Source organism: Parasteatoda tepidariorum, chromosome 4 (assembly GCF_982258835.1).
Source record: "Parasteatoda tepidariorum strain Cologne lab strain chromosome 4, Ptep-v5.0, whole genome shotgun sequence".
NCBI classification, from domain to species: domain Eukaryota; kingdom Metazoa; phylum Arthropoda; class Arachnida; order Araneae; family Theridiidae; genus Parasteatoda; species Parasteatoda tepidariorum.
In genome coordinates this window covers 3,742,480-3,764,268 of record NC_141758.1, presented here as the reverse complement: position 1 = coordinate 3,764,268, position 21,789 = coordinate 3,742,480, and the positions used below count along the sequence as shown (strand labels likewise).

The window sequence follows — 21,789 nt, the reverse complement described above, 5'->3', positions numbered from 1 at the left end:
ATTATCCTCCCTCGTTCAAACTCCGTAAGTTGCTTGAATTTCTTATTCTTCCGTCGTGGAGGCATACTCAGGTCTCACTAAACGTTTGCCACTAACAAATAATCATAGACTATTTTCAACGTCCCGCTACAGCACTTTATTTATACGCTTTCAGCATCAATTCAGAGGGCGCTGCGCGCGCCACGCACGCGCGATGGCTCTGAAACTTTATTAATTTGCATAATATCCTATAATTGACATTTGCTGCGAATTTCATTTGATTCTGATGATTCCTTCATGGTGTTGCATTTTCTACAAACAGCAGTTTATATATATATATATATATATATATATATATATATATATATATATATATATATATATATATATATATATATATATATATATATATATATATATATATATATATATATATATATATATATATATATATATATATAGGGGAGAGTTGGATAAAACGGGATAGTCGGACAAAACGGGATACGTCGCCTTGGGACCAGACTATTGCAGCTATCTATTGGACAACGACAGAAACGTGTTATTCGACCGTGATTATATCATTCTCGGTGCGTCCCGCCTCGAGATCACTATTTGATAGAAAGTTGTAGGTCTCAGAACTTTTTTACTCTATTTTTTAGCCATTTTCTACATTTACGTGCGTTGTTTTTTACATTGTACTGCCTACATATATGGGAATAAAATTCCGGTGAGAATTAAATTTAATTAATCATTTATTTACCAATATTTTGATATGCAGTCTATCTAATTTTCTTTTCATATTTAGGCAGCAGCCATGTTTGTTTCAAAAAGTGTCGGAGTCGGACAAAACGGGACACTTGTGAGTTGGATAAAACGGGATAGAGTTTTTTATGTCCCGTTTTATCCACCTATTTATTTGTTGGATTATTACCTTTTAAAATAGCCATATATTAATGTAGGCCTAGGCTTTTTAAACAACTTATTTATGTTAGCTATATATATTTTTGAAAAATTTAGTCTTTTTATATAGTAATGCAAAATTTGTTTATTAACGTTCATTATTAAGCATTTAATTTTCGACTCTAGGATTTCACATCTTTCTTTAGAACTAATTGTAATGTATTGAAGACTTGAGCTTTTTTATGTATAAACAATATTATTAATATATTTGCATCATTTATAATTTTATATTTATATATATGCAAAAATTTAAACATTGTAAACCCTATCCCGTTTTATCCAACCCAGGTATGCTAAAACGGGATATGTAAGAGTTTGGAAATTAATTTTTTTTTCAATTTCACAGTCAGCAAAATTAGTTTAAAATATGTTTTTTGTCTGCTTCGATAAATCTTGTAGCTACAAAAAAATTAATGTATGGTTTTCCTGAACAGATATTCCGTAGTAAATATAAACAATAATGGTATCCCGTTTTATCCAACTCTCCCCTATATATATATATATATATATATATATATATATATATATATATATATATATATATATATATATATATATATATATATATATATATATATATATATATATATATATATATATATATATATATATATATATATATATATATATATATATATATATATATATATATATATTGTTATAGGCAGAACTCCTTTGTATGTTCTATTAGTAAGTAATGAGAAATGTTTTGTTGAATATTGCAGAACGTGACAGTAGGAACGGAAGTGTTCCAGGTGGTAGCCTTTGATCCGGACAATTCGAACACGGCCAATGGGAAAGTGGCTTACAAGTTGCTGGATGACCAAAGTTCAGAAAAGAGCGGATATGAATTTGAAATCGATGCGGCCACTGGTATCATCAAGACCCGGTCACCACTGGACAGAGAGAGGAAAGAAAACTATACAGTAATAATTATTATAATTCTCACTTATCCATTATTATTTTTTTTTATATAAAAAATATGATTGGATGTATTTGCCTTGTGCAAAAAAGAAAAGTTTTTTTTTCGAAATAAAAGAAACTCTCCATTAAAAAGACGCTACACTTTTCATGGCAAATTTTGTTCTATTTCAACGCCATTTTGATTTAAAGTTGAAAGAAAAGGGAGTTCACGTAAAGCTAGAGTAAACCATAAAGTATCAAAGGAAGAAAAAAAGGTTTTCAAAATTTATATAGTCTTATCTTATTTTATTTTAATAATTTTTCTTCTTCTCTTTTCATTAATCTTTATTATTTTATTTATTATTTTGTTACTCTTTATTAATATCTATATACTTTGTTTTTTTTTGGTATTTTTTCAGCATTTGAAATTTCATGGTTCTCACTAAGTTTACATGAACTCCCACTTTTCTAAATTACCTTTGTTGATTAAAGAGAATTTGCCATAAAGAGCTTCTTCCGCAGTATAGCATCCTCTTAATACTTTGACGCAGATGAGACATCTTAGTTCTTTTTATATATTTTATATCTTTTTTCTCACTATATTTTCTGACTCTCTAATCACTACTAAAAACATATTTATAATTTTTAATTATAAAAGCAGTCAAATTGTTGTTGTTCATTTACGTCGCACTAGAGCTACACAATGGGCTATTGGCGGCGGTCAGAGAAACATCCCTGAGGATGATCCAAAGACATGCCATCACAATCATCCTCTGCAGAGGGGTAGCAACCCCTCTTCGGTAGCCCGACAACCTGTAAGCGAAGTCGAGCACTTTACGGTAGAACAGTTTAACGAGGACCCATACTGCACACCCTCGGTCCCTACGCAGACTGATCCAAGTGGTCACCCACCCGCACACTGACCGCAGCCAGTGATACTTGACTTCGGTGATCTGCTGGGAGCCGTGTCTTAGCAATCAGTCCACTACGGGACTAATAGTTACTGAAAAATTCTATTAGGTAATCGAAATTACATTTGTTCTAAATATAAAATGTAATTCGAAAATTTTTAATTTCATTAGCGTTCAGAAATTTACCAATAATTGATTTTGTAAATGAAAGAAACTTCAACGTATGATCAGGGCTGAAAGCCCATATATATCGAGACGGAAAAGAATAAAAACTGGTTACAAATAAATTTCCTTTTTTAGTTTTTTTCCGGAATAATAAAAATTCATAACTACCAATTGTTTTTAACGGATGCAAATTTTATATTAAATTGCTTCTTCGCCGTGATGAATTTCCTTACAGTGAATTGTTATTGCTGAGAATCGATTAACTCCTCCCTAATATTATCTAATATTGAAATAGTTCTTCTACCAGTATTTTCTCTTTTCCGTCCCGCTTTCAGGCCTGCGTATGATTAACAGTTTCTCTTCGATCTATATAACAGCTATGAGTGAAAATTTAAAAATTATTGTAGTTGTTAGTTTGATAGGGTTGGAAGTGAGCCATGTCATCCTACATCAGAAAGCCTCCACACGGTATTTTATAAGTAGTCTGCGTAGACTATTTAAAAAATAAACCAGTTGTGCGTTTAAACCCAAATTCTATTTTAATAGTAATTGAGAGAAATTTATCATGTGTATTTGAGAATTGAATCTGTAGTGATTGTTAAGTAAATAAGACAAACCAATCCTATTCATTAATCAAACAAATTTTCAGACATATATTTGATACCACTTTCTTATTTTCACTTGATTTTGTATTAAATAGCTCTTTCGTAAACTGGTTTACCTTCATAGTGGTCTAATCGAACTACCTATAAAATACCGTGTGGAGGCTTTCAGTTATGGGAGACGTTGGCCGTGTTCGGAAGAATTTATCTTTAACGCAGCAATAGATACTAATGTTTCATGCTATATTTCGTAACAATAACTTGTTGAAATGCTAAATATTATTTTATTTGCTTATTTTGACTTGAATAACAATATAATGAAAAAAGTATGAAGTATTCTGCAAAAAGTATAGCTGCATTCTGAAAAAATTATTCTGCATATAAGGGTTAGGAGAGTCTTTCCTACCGTCCGAATTCAACTGATAAAAAAAAAGAAAGAAAAAGTAAGAGAAAAGAAAAATTCTATTATACTTTTTCTCCAACGATCATCGTTTCTCTTTTCGCAAATAAATTGACGATAGATATTTAAAATCTACTTGTCAGTATTTTTTAAAGCCTATAAAATAACTTTTTCCGAAGTAACAGACATACATATCATTTCAAAAGAATTGACGGGACTTAAAAATAAACAATATTTTAAATATTACAATTTTGTTTTTAAAATAAATGTCACTTGGTGAGAAATTGGAATTTCCTAAATTTAACCGACTTATAATTACAGTTATTATCTGTTACCTGATTGTTACGGCCAGGAAGAAAATAAAAACGTTGTCAAATGTTTCGTGATGCTGACCGTAATTTTATACAGACTGGCCGTGAAAAATTTAAAAAGCGGTGACAAATATTTCATGAGGCTATTAGAAGTTTTAAATGATTTGATTTCACTTTTACTTAATAATTTAAATTGTCCAGTTTTAACATTTAGGTATAATTCCCAGGGGCTGGGATAGTCTGGCTGGTAGAGCATTACGCCAATGTCCAAAATTTCGTGAGTTCGATCCCCGCCAGCTGATGACTGACACCCCGTGTAGTGATTGGTGCAAGTTAAATCTGTCGGTTCACTCCATGTTCCCATAACAAATCGATACCTCTGGGCATACTGAATTGGAGATTGATCATTCTCTGGTTCGCGTCAAAATTACGTTCCGTGCATGAATAAAGGATGTATGAATGTGCCCGCTCTATAAACGGACTGCGACGTTTGTGGGACTTAAGTCGTATTCTTCACCATAGATTGCGCCACTGAAAAGCAAGAAACTCGCCTTCTTCCTTAAATTAGCTTGGTTTCACCAAACAGGATTGCTGTTATTGGCGAGTGGCATTAGAAACTAGGTACATGAGATATAATTCCAAATTCCAAGGCTGTCTACTTTCTACGTTTTTGGGGGTAAATTCTTCTAGTGGAAGCTGCTAGGTTTATGTTTTAATGTATGATTCTTCGTTTCGTAAATTTGATTTAAAGTTATTTTCCAGACCACTATATGTAAATGCAGAGCTACCAACTTTCTACGCTTTTTGTAAAATTTTATTCTAGTTGTAGTTAAGTTTTTGTTTTAATGCATTATTTCTTATTCATTTGAATTTATTTTCCACGCTACTACGTATAAACGATTTAAAAACTCCTATGCAACACCACTTTGTCCCAGCTCTTTAGTGGTGAGGCTTTTAAAATGCTGGTAAAACTAAGAAGATAAAAAAGGTTTTGGCTTTTAAATGCTTACCACTCTATAAAATATTTTGAAATAAGTGTAGTAGTCGGCAGGACTAGTAAATGATTCAATAATTTATGTGCGTCGAAATGTTAGCAAAATTACCAAACATTTTGAAAAAATATTTTATAAAGTGGTAGACAATTAAAAACTAAAGTTTTTAATTGTCTACCACTTTATAAAATATTTTTTCAAAAATCGTATTGGTCGGCAGCCTTATAACTCCTCATATTTACAAACACATTTTAATTGATACAGATGAGTAGAAACAATTTGTTTCATTAGTCCTTCATATATTTTACCAGTTGTGATCACCCTATCATAAAATTTAATGCCACTTTATTTTTAGGACAATTACCACTTGTTGAAATACCAATTTAATATTTACCTATTTTAAAAGATTAATCATTTGATTAATCCTGTTTCTTTTTTTAAAAAATTTCACAGATGATAGTAGTTGCACACGATTTCGGATTTCCTCCTCAGGAAGCTCACAGAGTTCTCAGACTGTTTGTACACGACGTGGATGACAGCGAGCCACAATTTCAGAGACCTCTGGTGAGCACTTCGATAAGTTATCTTGCATTTCTAACGTTTAATGAAACAGAATATAACTGAAAGAAATTTTCTTTCATTTTCCAGAAAAGTCAACCGATCGAGATAGTTTTAAAAGAGGAACAGCCAATCGGAACTATAGCTGGAGTTGTGAAGGCCGTGGACAACGATACAGGAGTGAATGCCATAATCGATTACTACATTTTAAGTAAGATAATATAATTTAAGTTTTTGTCACCGTGTAAGATTTTATCAGAAGATAAGATGAAAGGTACAGGCTAATTAAATTGCATATACAAAATAAGAACACAACACGATAAATACAGTTGTCTCACAAATTAATTCAGAATTATATAATTAACAAGTTCACGCCGAGGTGACCCACCGGTGGGTCACGCTGGATTGTCTCATCTTGTCAGCGCACCGGAGTAAAACTGGTAACAATAAATTTCAGTTTTTAGTTTTTTTCCGGGAATAATAAAAATCCATAACTACCAATTGATTTTAACAGATGCAATTTTTATATTGGATTGCTTCTTCGCCGTGATAAATTTCCTTACAGTGAATCGTTATTGTTGAGAATAGATTAACTCCTCCCGAATATTATCTAATATTGAAATAGTTCTTCTACCAGTATTTTCTCTTTTCCCGTACCAGTATTTTCACTTTTCCCGGCATGAACGTGATAATTATGGTTAAATTAATTGTAAATGAGAGCAATAAAAATGATTCAGATCCAATAAGTAAGAGTTTTATCTGGTGGCAATGGTCCGTTAAGGGTTAAACATCGATATTTTATTTTATAACCGTTGGTGAACGGACAACCCAATTTTGAGTTTACAACTACTACTGTTCAACTCCGTAGCCCAGTAATTTTGAACCCAGTCCAGAAAGCAAGGAGACTACTTCATCAAGTATTTGGAGAAATTTGCCTTCATGGAGGACTTCTTTTTGAAACTAACCGCATTTGCGCTACATGGTGAGTAAAACCACGAAAAACTCTCACAAAAGGCTTGATAGAAAGGGGACTCTAACCCATGATCCGTTTATCACTGAAGATATTTTACGTGAACACTGTGGTCAGCCGAGTGCGAAATTCGAATCGACCCATCATCACTGGGGTTCGAATCTTGTTCACCTTATTGGAAAGCGGACTCTCTGTCCCCTTGCTCAATATTTAGATAGAACGTATGTGAGTTTATTAAAATAGTAAATAACTCTTGGGTTTAAAGGCAAAGAAGCTACAGAGATGCCAACTTACTCTGCTTTGTAAAAAAAATATTATCTAGTAGTTAAGTTAATTTTGCTTTATTATTTTTCAGTATAAGTAATTTTTTCACCACTACAAATTAAAAATTTAAAGTATCCTCTGAATTACAGCTGTATTGCATTTATCGCAAAGTTGCCTGCGCTGTCAACAGCATTGATGATCTTCTGGAATCTAAATCTAAACTTCAACTATATCTAAAAACGCCTACTTTCAATGATTTTCTGCCAATTCTTTCATGTGCCTGATGTAACATCACAGAAACTTAACAGAAAAGAATAACAAGATTCAAAAATAAAACATTTCGAAGAATAACAGAATCATCCAGATGCATCAGAAATGTAACAAATTAGCAAGACCTAAAAATTGATTTCTTTCATCTTTATTTTGCCAAAATTAATAGATTCTTCTTCGACAAAGCAATGAAGTGTAAGGAGGAAAATTGAAATTAATTATTTGAATATTATAATCTTCCAGAAGAAAAAAACTTTTCGACCTAATCATTCTTTCGCAGTGACGCCATCTTTCAACTTCATAAAAATTTTCATTTTTCCCTTAGTCAATAGTGAGGTAATTATGAGTACAATGGAGTAACTTTTTTCAAAAATTGGATGTTTTGAACGATCAAAAAAACTTTCATTTGAGGATATTTATCGAATGCTCCGTCGTAATATGAAATGATGCTTTTTGGGAATTGCTATTTTTATAACTGAGTTGAGCTTGCAACTGTTACTCGTAACTGTTAGGTCACGACTTACCAGCGATGTCTACGCCTATTTTGAAAATAGCGATGAAAGAAATTATTTGACATTTTCAACTAAAAAAGTGTTGACAATATTTTGATCGCCATTTATTATACTTAATCTGGCGCCATAATGCCTGGTCTTTAATGCATTTTCCTGGTTTAGTTTAACAGTTTTGATGTCATAAGTGTGTTAAATGGCTAATCTCGTTTTTACTATTTTCTAAGTGCTCTGAGTATAATGAACACCACAGTGATATTTTTTGAATATGTACTGAACAATGCCTCAATTACAGATGGGAACGATGACAACGTGTTCTCAATCCGACGCAATTCAGACAATGAGGGTGAGCTGGTCATTCAAAAGAGGATCGACAGGGAAAACATGACGAAGGTGACCCTCACCATCAAAGTGAGCAAACCATCAGAACCGGTGACTTCATTCGACCAACCCTACAACTATCAAGATCTCTCTCAAACACAGGTGACGATCATCGTTGAGGACATTGACGATAACCCTCCCGCATTCGATTCACCCCTCTACGTACTAGGTAAAAACTATTCCTTTTTATAAATTACCACTTTTTTATTAATGCAGTCAAACCCCGTTATACTGAACTTTCAAGAGACCGAAAGTTCGGTTCACTATAACCGGGACTTCACTATATCCATTCCGCGAACAATTTTAATTACTCTTTCCAAACTCCAACCTTTTATTACACATTATTTAAATAAATGTTTAAACAAATGACCCATAAAATGAAATACAAAAATGACTGGAAAATAATACGTAGTATCAAAAATGTGTTAACTTTTTTTCTCTCCGATAATTTTTCCTGAATTTATGTTATTCCAGTTTTTAAACATGTTTAACCATCCCTTCGAGCCTATAAAAGTAATCCCACCCAATCACTTAGCAAATTCATTGGTTTTAACTTCAAGCATTTGTCCAGATACTGAACGATTGCGGCTTCTTTGAATGCTGAACCAATTCAATAATGCTATTTAATAAAAAAGCAAACAAAAAAAATGCTTATAGACATTCCATGCCGTAGGTAGATAGTTTTAAAATCGGTATATGTATTTATTTTGAGGTGGAAATTTCAAAATTATTACAAAAAAAAAAATTAAAATAAATCAGTCGAAGACAGAAAAAGTTTATAATATCCAACTTCCTCTCTTGTTTTGGTTCACTATATCCAACAAAAATTACATTATAGGTGTGTCACAAGGCACGGGAGTGAACATTTCGTTCAATGTGTCTGGGAGTTCGCTATAAACCGTGTTCACTATAGCGGTGTTTGACTGTACTGAAATATTACAATATTGCTTTTTTTACTCATAGAAAAGTACAAATTGGTAGCGAAATTATTATAATTTAATTTAAGCTCTTACCGCTAAAAAGGGCCGGCGGAAGTCGCAAGAGGCATATCCTCAGGCCCTCACGCTTCGAGTTTAAACCTACTAAAAAAATTTTTTAACTAATAATACGAGAGTACCGTATTAAAATCATGCCCGTTTGAGATCTTGGACCTCTGGAGCCTGAAAGTCTTGTTTCATATATGACACCGTGAACCGCAATAGGAGATCCGTGATCACTTATATGTGATCACGTTCTTGCCGAAATTAAAGGCGGTATGAACAAAACTTAAACTTTTTTTCACTTAAAATGTTTATTTATTGTCTACTGTTTATTTTTAAAGACATAAGTAAGTAAATAAATAAAAACTTTCGTTATGTTTAATATGAAAAAGCCTCACACACAAAATAGAGAGGTGATCAAATTCAAACAAAATCTTGAATAGGAAATTTTAATTTCCGATTTTGGATCCCCCCAAAAAGATGTCTTCAATAAACGTCTTTGCATTTTGGAAATGATATTGTAATTGAAAAGAATTCGAGAAACTTCGATGAAAATGAAAATAAGTCGGGTAATTCATTGTCGATATCATTCGTGGGGAAAACAAGATTAAAAATATTTAATTTAACGTTTTTCGTACAAACAGATACTTTTAATCGAACTTCTTTAAATTTTCGAACACCCTGTATTCTCTAGAAGTGACTGACCGATTCAATTTTCAGGTGCAAGAGGCAACACAGTTGTGGATACAGAGTTGGTAACCCTGCACGCATCTGACCCAGACTCATCTTCTAGTCCAATCATGTACAACATTAGAAACATCACATTTATTAGGGTAAAAATGTTTTCTATGTGTATTTTTTAATGGGGCCAGAGACATCCCAGAGAAAAATTTTGGAATTTTCTTCCACATAATTCAAACAGTTGTCACTTGCTTTGAAAAAAATCTATTGAAAGAAAAATGTAATTTTTCGAAAGTTTAAAAGAAAGTGGACAAAAGTGTCCTTCAGTGAACAAAAAAAGAAATTTTGTCTTACTAGCGAAGAAAACAAAATTTAAAATTATAGTGAAAAAATTTTTTTGATTTTTAGAGAAGTTGATACAAAACAGAAATATAAAAAACTTTAAGAGCACAGATATTATCAAGATTAATAAAATAAATTTAAATTTTTCATGTATGTAGAATGAAAAATTCAACCCTTTTTGGAACAATAAGTTTCGATTAAAAATTTTAATCAGGCAGGATATAAGCTAGTGTGACCTTATACAGAATGTTTTAAGTGAAGTGGCATATTTGAGATTTTTTTAAGGAATAATGGCTTCTAATTGTTTAAAAGCAATTAGTTTTATATTTTTAGTGATTTGTAATATTAGTTGAATTAGTGTTGCCAAACTGGCTGCACTGCACCAAAAAGAGTTAAAAGACAAAACTGTGAAAAATCATCTGAGTCCGATTAATTAAAATTTACAAAAACCACTAGAAATGTGATACTATTTGCTTCTTAGCAAGTAGTATAGGCGGCACTACAGCGTACAGCGGGGGGTGCCTATTCCTGACGTCATCACGGAAAGTCAATGGGTGCTTATTTCTGCCCAACCGGAAGTTGCTTATTTCTGCCCGTATGCTTATTTCTGCCCGCCTGAAACTTCGTCTGCAGCGTCATGGGGAGCTTATTTCTTTTTTTCTTAAGCCTAATATATTTTTAGTTTCGGTTTCTGTTTTTAATTTAGTTTCGTTTTTTTAAATATTATTTAATTTATTAGTTTATTGAGGGTGGCAACACTTATTATTTTTAATATTAGTTTTTAAGGATGGCAACACTTAGAAACTTTGTTATTGGGGGAGATATTGTATATTATGAAGTTATGACGTCATCTCTAATTACATAACACATAAATGATATCATACTTTTACTCTAGTGGCGCCATCTATGTGAGAATTTTAGAAATAAAATAACTTTAAATCTATTTTAATATTTAAATCTGTTTTAATATTATTTATTAAATATAATTAAGGCTGAGGATCGAACTCACGCTATCAAAAAGCCTTCGTGGGTCAGTAGTTGGATATCATAACCACTGACCCACGAATGCTTGGTTAGATACTTGTTAATAAGTTAAACTTTTGTATTCTGAACACGTGTATAAATGAAAAAAGGATTTGATATCGATATCATCCTGCAGTTTCATCGATATATTTTTCACTTAACCTTTGACAGTTATTAAATATTTATTTCTGCACCTCTTAATGTTATTATAACTTTCTCTGGATGGCAACGGTACTGACCATACACGTGTTAATTATTACATAATAAATAAATGATATCATGCACGTGCTTTTCATTCTAATGGCTCCATCTATACTTAAATATTAAAAAGAAAATATATTAAAAACTCTTAATTTTAGTTATTTTTAATATAAATATAGATGATATAATAGATTTTAATTATTATTAACCTAATCAATATTAATTAATACATTTTAAATAAATTGATTCTATATTAAAATAAAAATTGTATTTATTAAGTATGTCTACTGTGAATATTAAAAGTATTAGACTCAAAGGCATATTAATTTTAAATCAATGAATATTATTTTATAAGATTTTATTTTATCATCTTCGTTTGGATTTACGGCCATCAATATAGTCTTGTCATTTTTGAACCCAGAAGAAGAGGGAACTCCTAGATCTTGAGACAATGCATGTCTTCGAAGTGGACTTTGTGAGTACCCATGTTATGTGAAGAGGAAAACCACGAAAACCTCCTACGCTTAGTCCAACGACAAGTAGTGGGCTTGGTTTTTGTTAACCAGTATCCTGTGAATGTACAGAGATCAGAGGAAAAACTTAAGGTTTTAATAAAATAAATGTTATCATTTTATATATATATTCTAATGGTGTCATCTATACTTAAAATGTTAGAAGTTTAGTTATTTTTTGATATATGTATAGTTGATATAAATGACTGTAATTATTATTAAACTATTCAATATTACCTATTATTATCCTATTCAGTAAGAAAGTACACCCTTTAATAATTAATACAAAAAAGTTTAGGAAAAATATATAGAATTTTCTGAAAAAAACTAGAAAATATAAAAAACTTTCTTCGAAAAACTAGAAACTTTTTACAAAAAGAAAAAATATTTTACTAAAAGAGAGAAAATTTTCATGAAAATAAGAAATATTTTCTGAAATGTTAGAAATTTTATACGAAAATAAAAATATTTTCTGAAAACTGGAAAATAGTAATAAAAAGTTTGAAATATTTTTACAATACTAGGATATTTTTTTACAAAAAGCAAAAATATTTTACTAAAAGATTGAAAATTTTTATAAAAATAAGAAATATCTTCTGAAATGTTAGAAATGTTTTACAAAAATAAAAAATATTTTCTAAAAACTGGAAAATGTTAATAAAAAGTTTGAAATATTTTTACAAAACTATAATCTATGATTTAATTAATCTATTACGCAATCACACTAATGATGAAAAAATGAATATGATATTAGCAATGAATGGTTGTTAGTTGAAAACTGGACAGATGCCTTTGATTTCACCTAATTTTTAGTTTTGCAAGAGCTCCAACGCGTATTAATATAGATATTTAAGAAATATAAATTTTATTAATTTTCTATAAAATCATTTATGAAAAAAAATTATTATCTAATTAAAAACTAATATATAACAATATATCTACGGTGTTTATTCTATCATATTTTTATTAAAATAAAAACATTAATAAATTTTATTTTATTTTCTATTAGAAAATGAATAACGACATATTTATATTATCAATTATATATTAAATTTACTTAAAATTTCAAATGAATTAATTTAAATCTAAGAAACATACAAAAGGAATTTTTGCCGCTATAAACTCATTTATGTTCAAAACATATTCATTTATTATTATTTAATATTATAATAATACAATTAACTGACTTTATTTTCAAATTAGGAATTAATTTGAAACTATCTATAGCCTTTCTATTTAAAAGTATATATTTAAATGATACTGATTACAGAACTTGAACACGATATCTATTTCTCACAAAATTTTACAAAGATAATGTCTGTACAGGACGTTTAGGGTTTATCTACGTTTTATCAATTAGTCATAATATAAAGTGCAACATAGTGCTTCATACTTGTTATAGAACGTGGGAATACAACTATTTCTCAGAAAATTGTTAAGAAACGAATGATGTATGCTCGCAGAAGTGATTGGGTGAAACTTTGAATAAAATGTTATTTATTTTATTAAAATATATTTTGTCTTTATTGATCATTTTCACATGTGAAAAAGTTTATATTATCAAGAAAAAATTACACTCATTAATAATTAATACAAAAAGTTTCAGAAAAATATATAGAATTTTCTGAAAAACTAGGAGATTTTAGCAAAAACTTAAATATTTTTATAAAACTAACAAATTTTTAACAAAAAAGTAAAAATATTTTCTTGAAAGAGAATTTTTTTTTTTGTAAAAGCATAAATATTTTCTTAAAAGATGGAAAATTTTTAACAAAAAGTTAAAATATTTTCTTAAAAGACAAAATTTTTTGTAAAAACGTAAATATTTTCTTAAAAGATAGAAAATTTTGTGAAAAAGTTTGAAACATTTTTATAAAATTAGCAAATTTTTAACAAAAAGTTAAAAAAAATGTTTAAAAATAGAAGATTTTTTGTAAAAACATAAATATTTTCTTAAAAGATAGAAAATGTTTAACAAAAAGTTAAAATTTTTCTTAAAAGATAGAAAATTTTTGTAAAAACATTAATATTTTCTTAAAAGATTGAAAATTCTGTTAAAAAGTTTGAAATATTTTTATAAAACTAGCAAATTTTTAACAAAAAGTAAAAATATTTTCTTAGAAAAGAAATTTTTTTTTTGTAAAAACATAAATACTTTCTTAAAAGATAGAAAATTTTTAACAAAAAGTTAAAATATTTTCTTAAAAGACAAAATTTTTTGTAAAAACATGAATATTTTTTGATAAAATAAAAAATTTTGTTGAAAAGTTAGAAATATTTTTATAAAGCTAGCAAATTTTTAACAAAAAAGTTAAAATATTTTCTTAAAAGAGAAAATTTTTGCAAAAACATGCATATTTTCTGAAAAAATAGAAAATTTTGTTAAAAAGAAATAAAAATGCTACATTATTTCCTAGCTCGATAAGATTTTAAGATGATTACTTTAAGTTAGACCAATAAATATTTTCTATAAAATCATTTTAACACTAATTTTAATTCATAAAGGCAGGAGAATCCGTTGGTTCTATGAACCATTCAGAGTGCGGGACAAGGACCCATATTTAAATACTACTTTCTACAAAGTTCATCCTCCATCCAGACTCCCATCTCTATGAATTAGCCGAAAAAACTTTCCAAAAAGTTTGAGATATGTGGATCTTGATTACAACTTCATAGTTTCCTAATTCTCGTTGTCTCTTTCTTAAACACTTCCTATCCGTTTTCACAATTTTTTTTCACCTTTTTATTGTTATTTGTGGAATGATCTATCTTTTTTTTTTTTCTTGAACAAGGCGGTGTGTGAATGGATCGGATATGATTGAGTAAATCAGATTTTAACTTAAAAAATTCACTACACAAATTAAACTTATGCGAAACTAAATGAGTCAGTAAGTGTCTCTTTAAATTATCATTTCGAGAAAGATCTTTTTACATTCTTCACATTCAAAAGTTTCTCGATTTTTCACGAGTTTTTAAATGTCTATTCAAGTTACACTTTCGATTAAATCTCTTATCACATAAACGACACTTAAAGTCTTTTTCATTTGAGTGAATTTTCAAATGTTGAACCATATTCTTTTTATGCGTGTCTATTTTTCCACATATTTCACATATCTACAAAGTAAAATAAAACGCTATTTGAATATCATACTACATTAACTCAATGAATGATTAAAAAAAGTTAAAGTATTCAACAGAAAAAGGATTATTTTTTTAAAATTGTTAAGTTCTTAAAAGTTAATATCGTTTTTTTTCTTTCGAAAATCAATTTTATATCGCAAACTGTAACAATTTTAACTACATACGCATATTGAAATCATCATAAGTTTTCAAAAATCCTCGAAACGTAAATATTCAACAAGTAATTTAAAGTTATACAAAAATATTTTTATAAAACCGGAGTAGTGTAAGTGTGATTCAAGTAAATATTAGAAAATAATAATGTTATAAATAATAGAAACAACTCACATTAGCATTGTTATTCGTATTAGAATTCGTATAGTATTCCGTCATTTGCTTTTAATGAAGGACACTATTATGTAATTAATTTATCGCGACTCTCTCACGGTCTGTCAATATCCGTTAATATATAGTGATTTTTAATATATAGAGAGTTTTATCATTATTATAATATCAAATAAGAAAATTAAAGTACTTATAGCCGCAATAAATTAATTACATAATAGTGTCCTTCATTAAAAGCAAATGACGGAATACTATACGAATTCTAATACGAATAACAATGCTAATGTGAGTTGTTTCTATTATTTATAACATTATTATTTTCTAATATTTACTTGAATCACACTTACACTACTCCGGTTTTATAAAAATATTTTTGTATAACTTTAAATTACTTGTTGAATATTTACGTTTCGAGGATTTTTGAAAACTTATGATGATTTCAATATGCGTATGTAGTTAAAATTGTTACAGTTTGCGATATAAAATTGATTTTCGAAAGAAAAAAAACGATATTAACTTTTAAGAACTTAACAATTTTAAAAAAATAATCCTTTTTCTGTTGAATACTTTAACTTTTTTTAATCATTCATTGAGTTAATGTAGTATGATATTCAAATAGCGTTTTATTTTACTTTGTAGATATGTGAAATATGTGGAAAAATAGACACGCATAAAAAGAATATGGTTCAACATTTGAAAATTCACTCAAATGAAAAAGACTTTAAGTGTCGTTTATGTGATAAGAGATTTAATCGAAAGTGTAACTTGAATAGACATTTAAAAACTCGTGAAAAATCGAGAAACTTTTGAATGTGAAGAATGTAAAAAGATCTTTCTCGAAATGATAATTTAAAGAGACACTTACTGACTCATTTAGTTTCGCATAAGTTTAATTTGTGTAGTGAATTTTTTAAGTTAAAATCTGATTTACTCAATCATATCCGATCCATTCACACACCGCCTTGTTCAAGAAAAAAAAAAAAGATAGATCATTCCACAAATAACAATAAAAAGGTGAAAAAAAATTGTGAAAACGGATAGGAAGTGTTTAAGAAAGAGACAACGAGAATTAGGAAACTATGAAGTTGTAATCAAGATCCACATATCTCAAACTTTTTGGAAAGTTTTTTCGGCTAATTCATAGAGATGGGAGTCTGGATGGAGGATGAACTTTGTAGAAAGTAGTATTTAAATATGGGTCCTTGTCCCGCACTCTGAATGGTTCATAGAACCAACGGATTCTCCTGCCTTTATGAATTAAAATTAGTGTTAAAATGATTTTATAGAAAATATTTATTGGTCTAACTTAAAGTAATCATCTTAAAATCTTATCGAGCTAGGAAATAATGTAGCATTTTTATTTCTTTTTAACAAAATTTTCTATTTTTTCAGAAAATATGCATGTTTTTGCAAAAATTTTCTCTTTTAAGAAAATATTTTAACTTTTTTGTTAAAAATTTGCTAGCTTTATAAAAATATTTCTAACTTTTCAACAAAATTTTTTATTTTATCAGAAAATATTCATGTTTTTACAAAAAATTTTGTCTTTTAAGAAAATATTTTAACTTTTTGTTAAAAATTTTCTATCTTTTAAGAAAGTATTTATGTTTTTACAAAAAAAAAATTTCTTTTCTAAGAAAATATTTTTACTTTTTGTTAAAAATTTGCTAGTTTTATAAAAATATTTCAAACTTTTTAACAGAATTTTCAATCTTTTAAGAAAATATTAATGTTTTTACAAAAATTTTCTATCTTTTAAGAAAAATTTTAACTTTTTGTTAAACATTTTCTATCTTTTAAGAAAATATTTATGTTTTTACAAAAAATCTTCTATTTTTAAACATTTTTTTTAACTTTTTGTTAAAAATTTGCTAATTTTATAAAAATGTTTCAAACTTTTTCACAAAATTTTCTATCTTTTAAGAAAATATTTACGTTTTTACAAAAAATTTTGTCTTTTAAGAAAATATTTTAACTTTTTGTTAAAAATTTTCCATCTTTTAAGAAAATATTTATGCTTTTACAAAAAAAAAAATTCTCTTTCAAGAAAATATTTTTACTTTTTTGTTAAAAATTTGTTAGTTTTATAAAAATATTTAAGTTTTTGCTAAAATCTCCTAGTTTTTCAGAAAATTCTATATATTTTTCTGAAACTTTTTGTATTAATTATTAATGAGTGTAATTTTTTCTTGATAATATAAACTTTTTCACATGTGAAAATGATCAATAAAGACAAAATATATTTTAATAAAATAAATAACATTTTATTCAAAGTTTCACCCAATCACTTCTGCGAGCATACATCATTCGTTTCTTAACAATTTTCTGAGAAATAGTTGTATTCCCACGTTCTATAACAAGTATGAAGCACTATGTTGCACTTTATATTATGACTAATTGATAAAACGTAGATAAACCCTAAACGTCCTGTACAGACATTATCTTTGTAAAATTTTGTGAGAAATAGATATCGTGTTCAAGTTCTGTAATCAGTATCATTTAAATATATACTTTTAAATAGAAAGGCTATAGATAGTTTCAAATTAATTCCTAATTTGAAAATAAAGTCAGTTAATTGTATTATTATAATATTAAATAATAATAAATGAATATGTTTTGAACATAAATGAGTTTATAGCGGCAAAAATTCCTTTTGTATGTTTCTTAGATTTAAATTAATTCATTTGAAATTTTAAGTAAATTTAATATATAATTGATAATATAAATATGTCGTTATTCATTTTCTAATAGAAAATAAAATAAAATTTATTAATGTTTTTATTTTAATAAAAATATGATAGAATAAACACCGTAGATATATTGTTATATATTAGTTTTTAATTAGATAATAATTTTTTTTCATAAATGATTTTATAGAAAATTAATAAAATTTATATTTCTTAAATATCTATATTAATACGCGTTGGAGCTCTTGCAAAACTAAAAATTAGGTGAAATCAAAGGCATCTGTCCAGTTTTCAACTAACAACCATTCATTGCTAATATCATATTCATTTTTTCATCATTAGTGTGATTGCGTAATAGATTAATTAAATCATAGATTATAGTTTTGTAAAAATATTTCAAACTTTTTATTAACATTTTCCAGTTTTTAGAAAATATTTTTTATTTTTGTAAAACATTTCTAACATTTCAGAAGATATTTCTTATTTTTATAAAAATTTTCAATCTTTTAGTAAAATATTTTTGCTTTTTGTAAAAAAATATCCTAGTATTGTAAAAATATTTCAAACTTTTTATTACTATTTTCCAGTTTTCAGAAAATATTTTTATTTTCGTATAAAATTTCTAACATTTCAGAAAATATTTCTTATTTTTATGAAAATTTTCTCTCTTTTAGTAAAATATTTTTTCTTTTTGTAAAAAGTTTCTAGTTTTTCGAAGAAAGTTTTTTATATTTTCTAGTTTTTTTCAGAAAATTCTATATATTTTTCCTAAACTTTTTTGTATTAATTATTAAAGGGTGTACTTTCTTACTGAATAGGATAATAATAGGTAATATTGAATAGTTTAATAATAATTACAGTCATTTATATCAACTATACATATATCAAAAAATAACTAAACTTCTAACATTTTAAGTATAGATGACACCATTAGAATATATATATAAAATGATAACATTTATTTTATTAAAACCTTAAGTTTTTCCTCTGATCTCTGTACATTCACAGGATACTGGTTAACAAAAACCAAGCCCACTACTTGTCGTTGGACTAAGCGTAGGAGGTTTTCGTGGTTTTCCTCTTCACATAACATGGGTACTCACAAAGTCCACTTCGAAGATATGCATTGTCTCAAGATCTAGGAGTTCCCTCTTCTTCTGGGTTCAAAAATGACAAGACTATATTGATGGCCGTAAATCCAAACGAAGATGATAAAATAAAATCTTATAAAATAATATTCATTGATTTAAAATTAATATGCCTTTGAGTCTAATACTTTTAATATTCACAGTAGACATACTTAATAAATACAATTTTTATTTTAATATAGAATCAATTTATTTAAAATGTATTAATTAATATTGATTAGGTTAATAATAATTAAAATCTATTATATCATCTATATTTATATTAAAAATAACTAAAATTAAGAGTTTTTAATATATTTTCTTTTTAATATTTAAGTATAGATGGAGCCATTAGAATGAAAAGCACGTGCATGATATCATTTATTTATTATGTAATAATTAACACGTGTATGGTCAGTACCGTTGCCATCCAGAGAAAGTTATAATAACATTAAGAGGTGCAGAAATAAATATTTAATAACTGTCAAAGGTTAAGTGAAAAATATATCGATGAAACTGCAGGATGATATCGATATCAAATCCTTTTTTCATTTATACACGTGTTCAGAATACAAAAGTTTAACTTATTAACAAGTATCTAACCAAGCATTCGTGGGTCAGTGGTTATGATATCCAACTACTGACCCACGAAGGCTTTTTGATAGCGTGAGTTCGATCCTCAGCCTTAATTATATTTAATAAATAATATTAAAACAGATTTAAATATTAAAATAGATTTAAAGTTATTTTATTTCTAAAATTCTCACATAGATGGCGCCACTAGAGTAAAAGTATGATATCATTTATGTGTTATGTAATTAGAGATGACGTCATAACTTCATAATATACAATATCTCCCCCAATAACAAAGTTTCTAAGTGTTGCCATCCTTAAAAACTAATATTAAAAATAATAAGTGTTGCCACCCTCAATAAACTAATAAATTAAATAATATTTAAAAAAACGAAACTAAATTAAAAACAGAAACCGAAACTAAAAATATATTAGGCTTAAGAAAAAAAGAAATAAGCTCCCCATGACGCTGCAGACGAAGTTTCAGGCGGGCAGAAATAAGCATACGGGCAGAAATAAGCAACTTCCGGTTGGGCAGAAATAAGCACCCATTGACTTTCCGTGATGACGTCAGGAATAGGGACCCCCCGCTGTACGCTGTAGTGCCGCCTATACTACTTTAGCATTTCATCATTTTTTTCCAACCACTGTTGAATTTTTTTCTGCTAAGGAATCCCGACGTTACATATAAAGTAATTGTGAACGTTATAATCGATAGAAGACTATTATTAATATGAGAGTGTTTAATTAGAGGAATGAAGATTTTTTCATCGTTTTATCATTAATAATCTTAAAATAGGTTTTATGTCAGACAGTTGTGGTCTTTATCTGTTATGAATTTATTTTTGGTGTATATACATAATCTAAAAATAAATAAAATGAGCCGAATTAAGGTTTACTTCGAAATGAAAACTTAAGATAAATGTTGAAAATGGTTATAAAGGAAGCATATTTCTTTATTAAAGAATTTGATTATTTTATTTCGATTTGAAAAAGAGTGTTAGGAAATGCAATAGTTTACTTTGTTCTGTTCATAATGTGTTCAATATATTGTAATAAGAAATATAATATTTTCTTTAAAAAAAGAAAAGACATTTCCATTTTGTTGAAATAATTTCACACAGGCATCCAAAAGATTGAATTATGGGACGGATTTAAATAGAGTCGGAAGTTTCAAAACTCATCACTGGTTATAACTCACTCTTCAACCCTTCCACGGATCCCAAGGGTTTGGTCAGCCGATCCGCGAATTTGCTGCTTTTCATGGCCACTCCGTAAATCCCCAGCACATTTCAATAAGGACACGGACACCACACTGCCGTTACCCAGAAGACGCGTGTTCCGTGCAACACCATTCGGGAAGCACCATTTGGAAAGCAACTATTTTTCTTTATTTAAATTGAACAATCTACCCTCACTCTTGATATGATCGTTTACTTAATATGTCGTTCCTTAAAATGTCTTTAAACTATTGAATTGGAACCTGGGAGTTATTTAATCAAATTTGATGAAAACGGGAATCAATCACATTATATACAAGTCAGCCAATATATTTTATAGAGTGGTAGACATTTAAAAAAAAAAAAAAAAAAAAAAACTTTTCCGAATTCTTGTTGCTTTTTCAAAAATTTAAAAAGCTAACATAAAAGAGGTGGATTGGATTTGATTAAGAAGAGGATCTTAGCTTTTATCCTCTGTGCTGTATAGAGAGAGAGAGAGAGAGAGAAGGTGATGAGTTGAGTGGATGATGAAGGAGAAGTAAGGGTACAAGATGATCATGATGAACAAACTTTAACCCTTTAGTGGGCCATTTGTTTCTAGTGAATTGAAATTAAATAATATTTGGAATTGAAATTCATATAAGAGTAGTAATTAATATAAGAAAAGAAAAACTCATTTAGCTTATAAAAAATTAATTTAAATTTTAATTTAAATATATTTACCACGACCTATTAGGAATTTATTGAGCTTCAGAAGGAATACGCATTTTATAACTTTTTCACGTTTTCTTATACTAAAAAAT

General features: G+C 28.1%; 1 protein-coding gene and 1 long non-coding RNA gene across 3 annotated transcripts in view; one reads left to right on the top strand and one right to left on the bottom strand.

The window, feature by feature from the left end:
* The window catches only part of LOC147810158 (uncharacterized), a 57,983-nt gene that overhangs the window by 24,683 nt on the left and 11,511 nt on the right, over positions 1-21,789 (bottom strand). The window lies entirely within an intron of this gene.
* Cad74A (cadherin 74A) overlaps positions 1-21,789 on the top strand; it is a 138,739-nt gene that overhangs the window by 106,431 nt on the left and 10,519 nt on the right. For both annotated transcript variants that reach the window (XM_087160531.1, XM_087160530.1), the window contains exons 28-32: positions 1,665-1,865; positions 5,677-5,787; positions 5,872-5,992; positions 8,090-8,344; positions 9,876-9,988. In XM_087160531.1, coding sequence (XP_087016657.1) covers positions 1,665-1,865; positions 5,677-5,787; positions 5,872-5,992; positions 8,090-8,344; positions 9,876-9,988 — 801 coding nt within the window. The remainder of the gene's footprint in view (positions 1-1,664; positions 1,866-5,676; positions 5,788-5,871; positions 5,993-8,089; positions 8,345-9,875; positions 9,989-21,789) is intronic.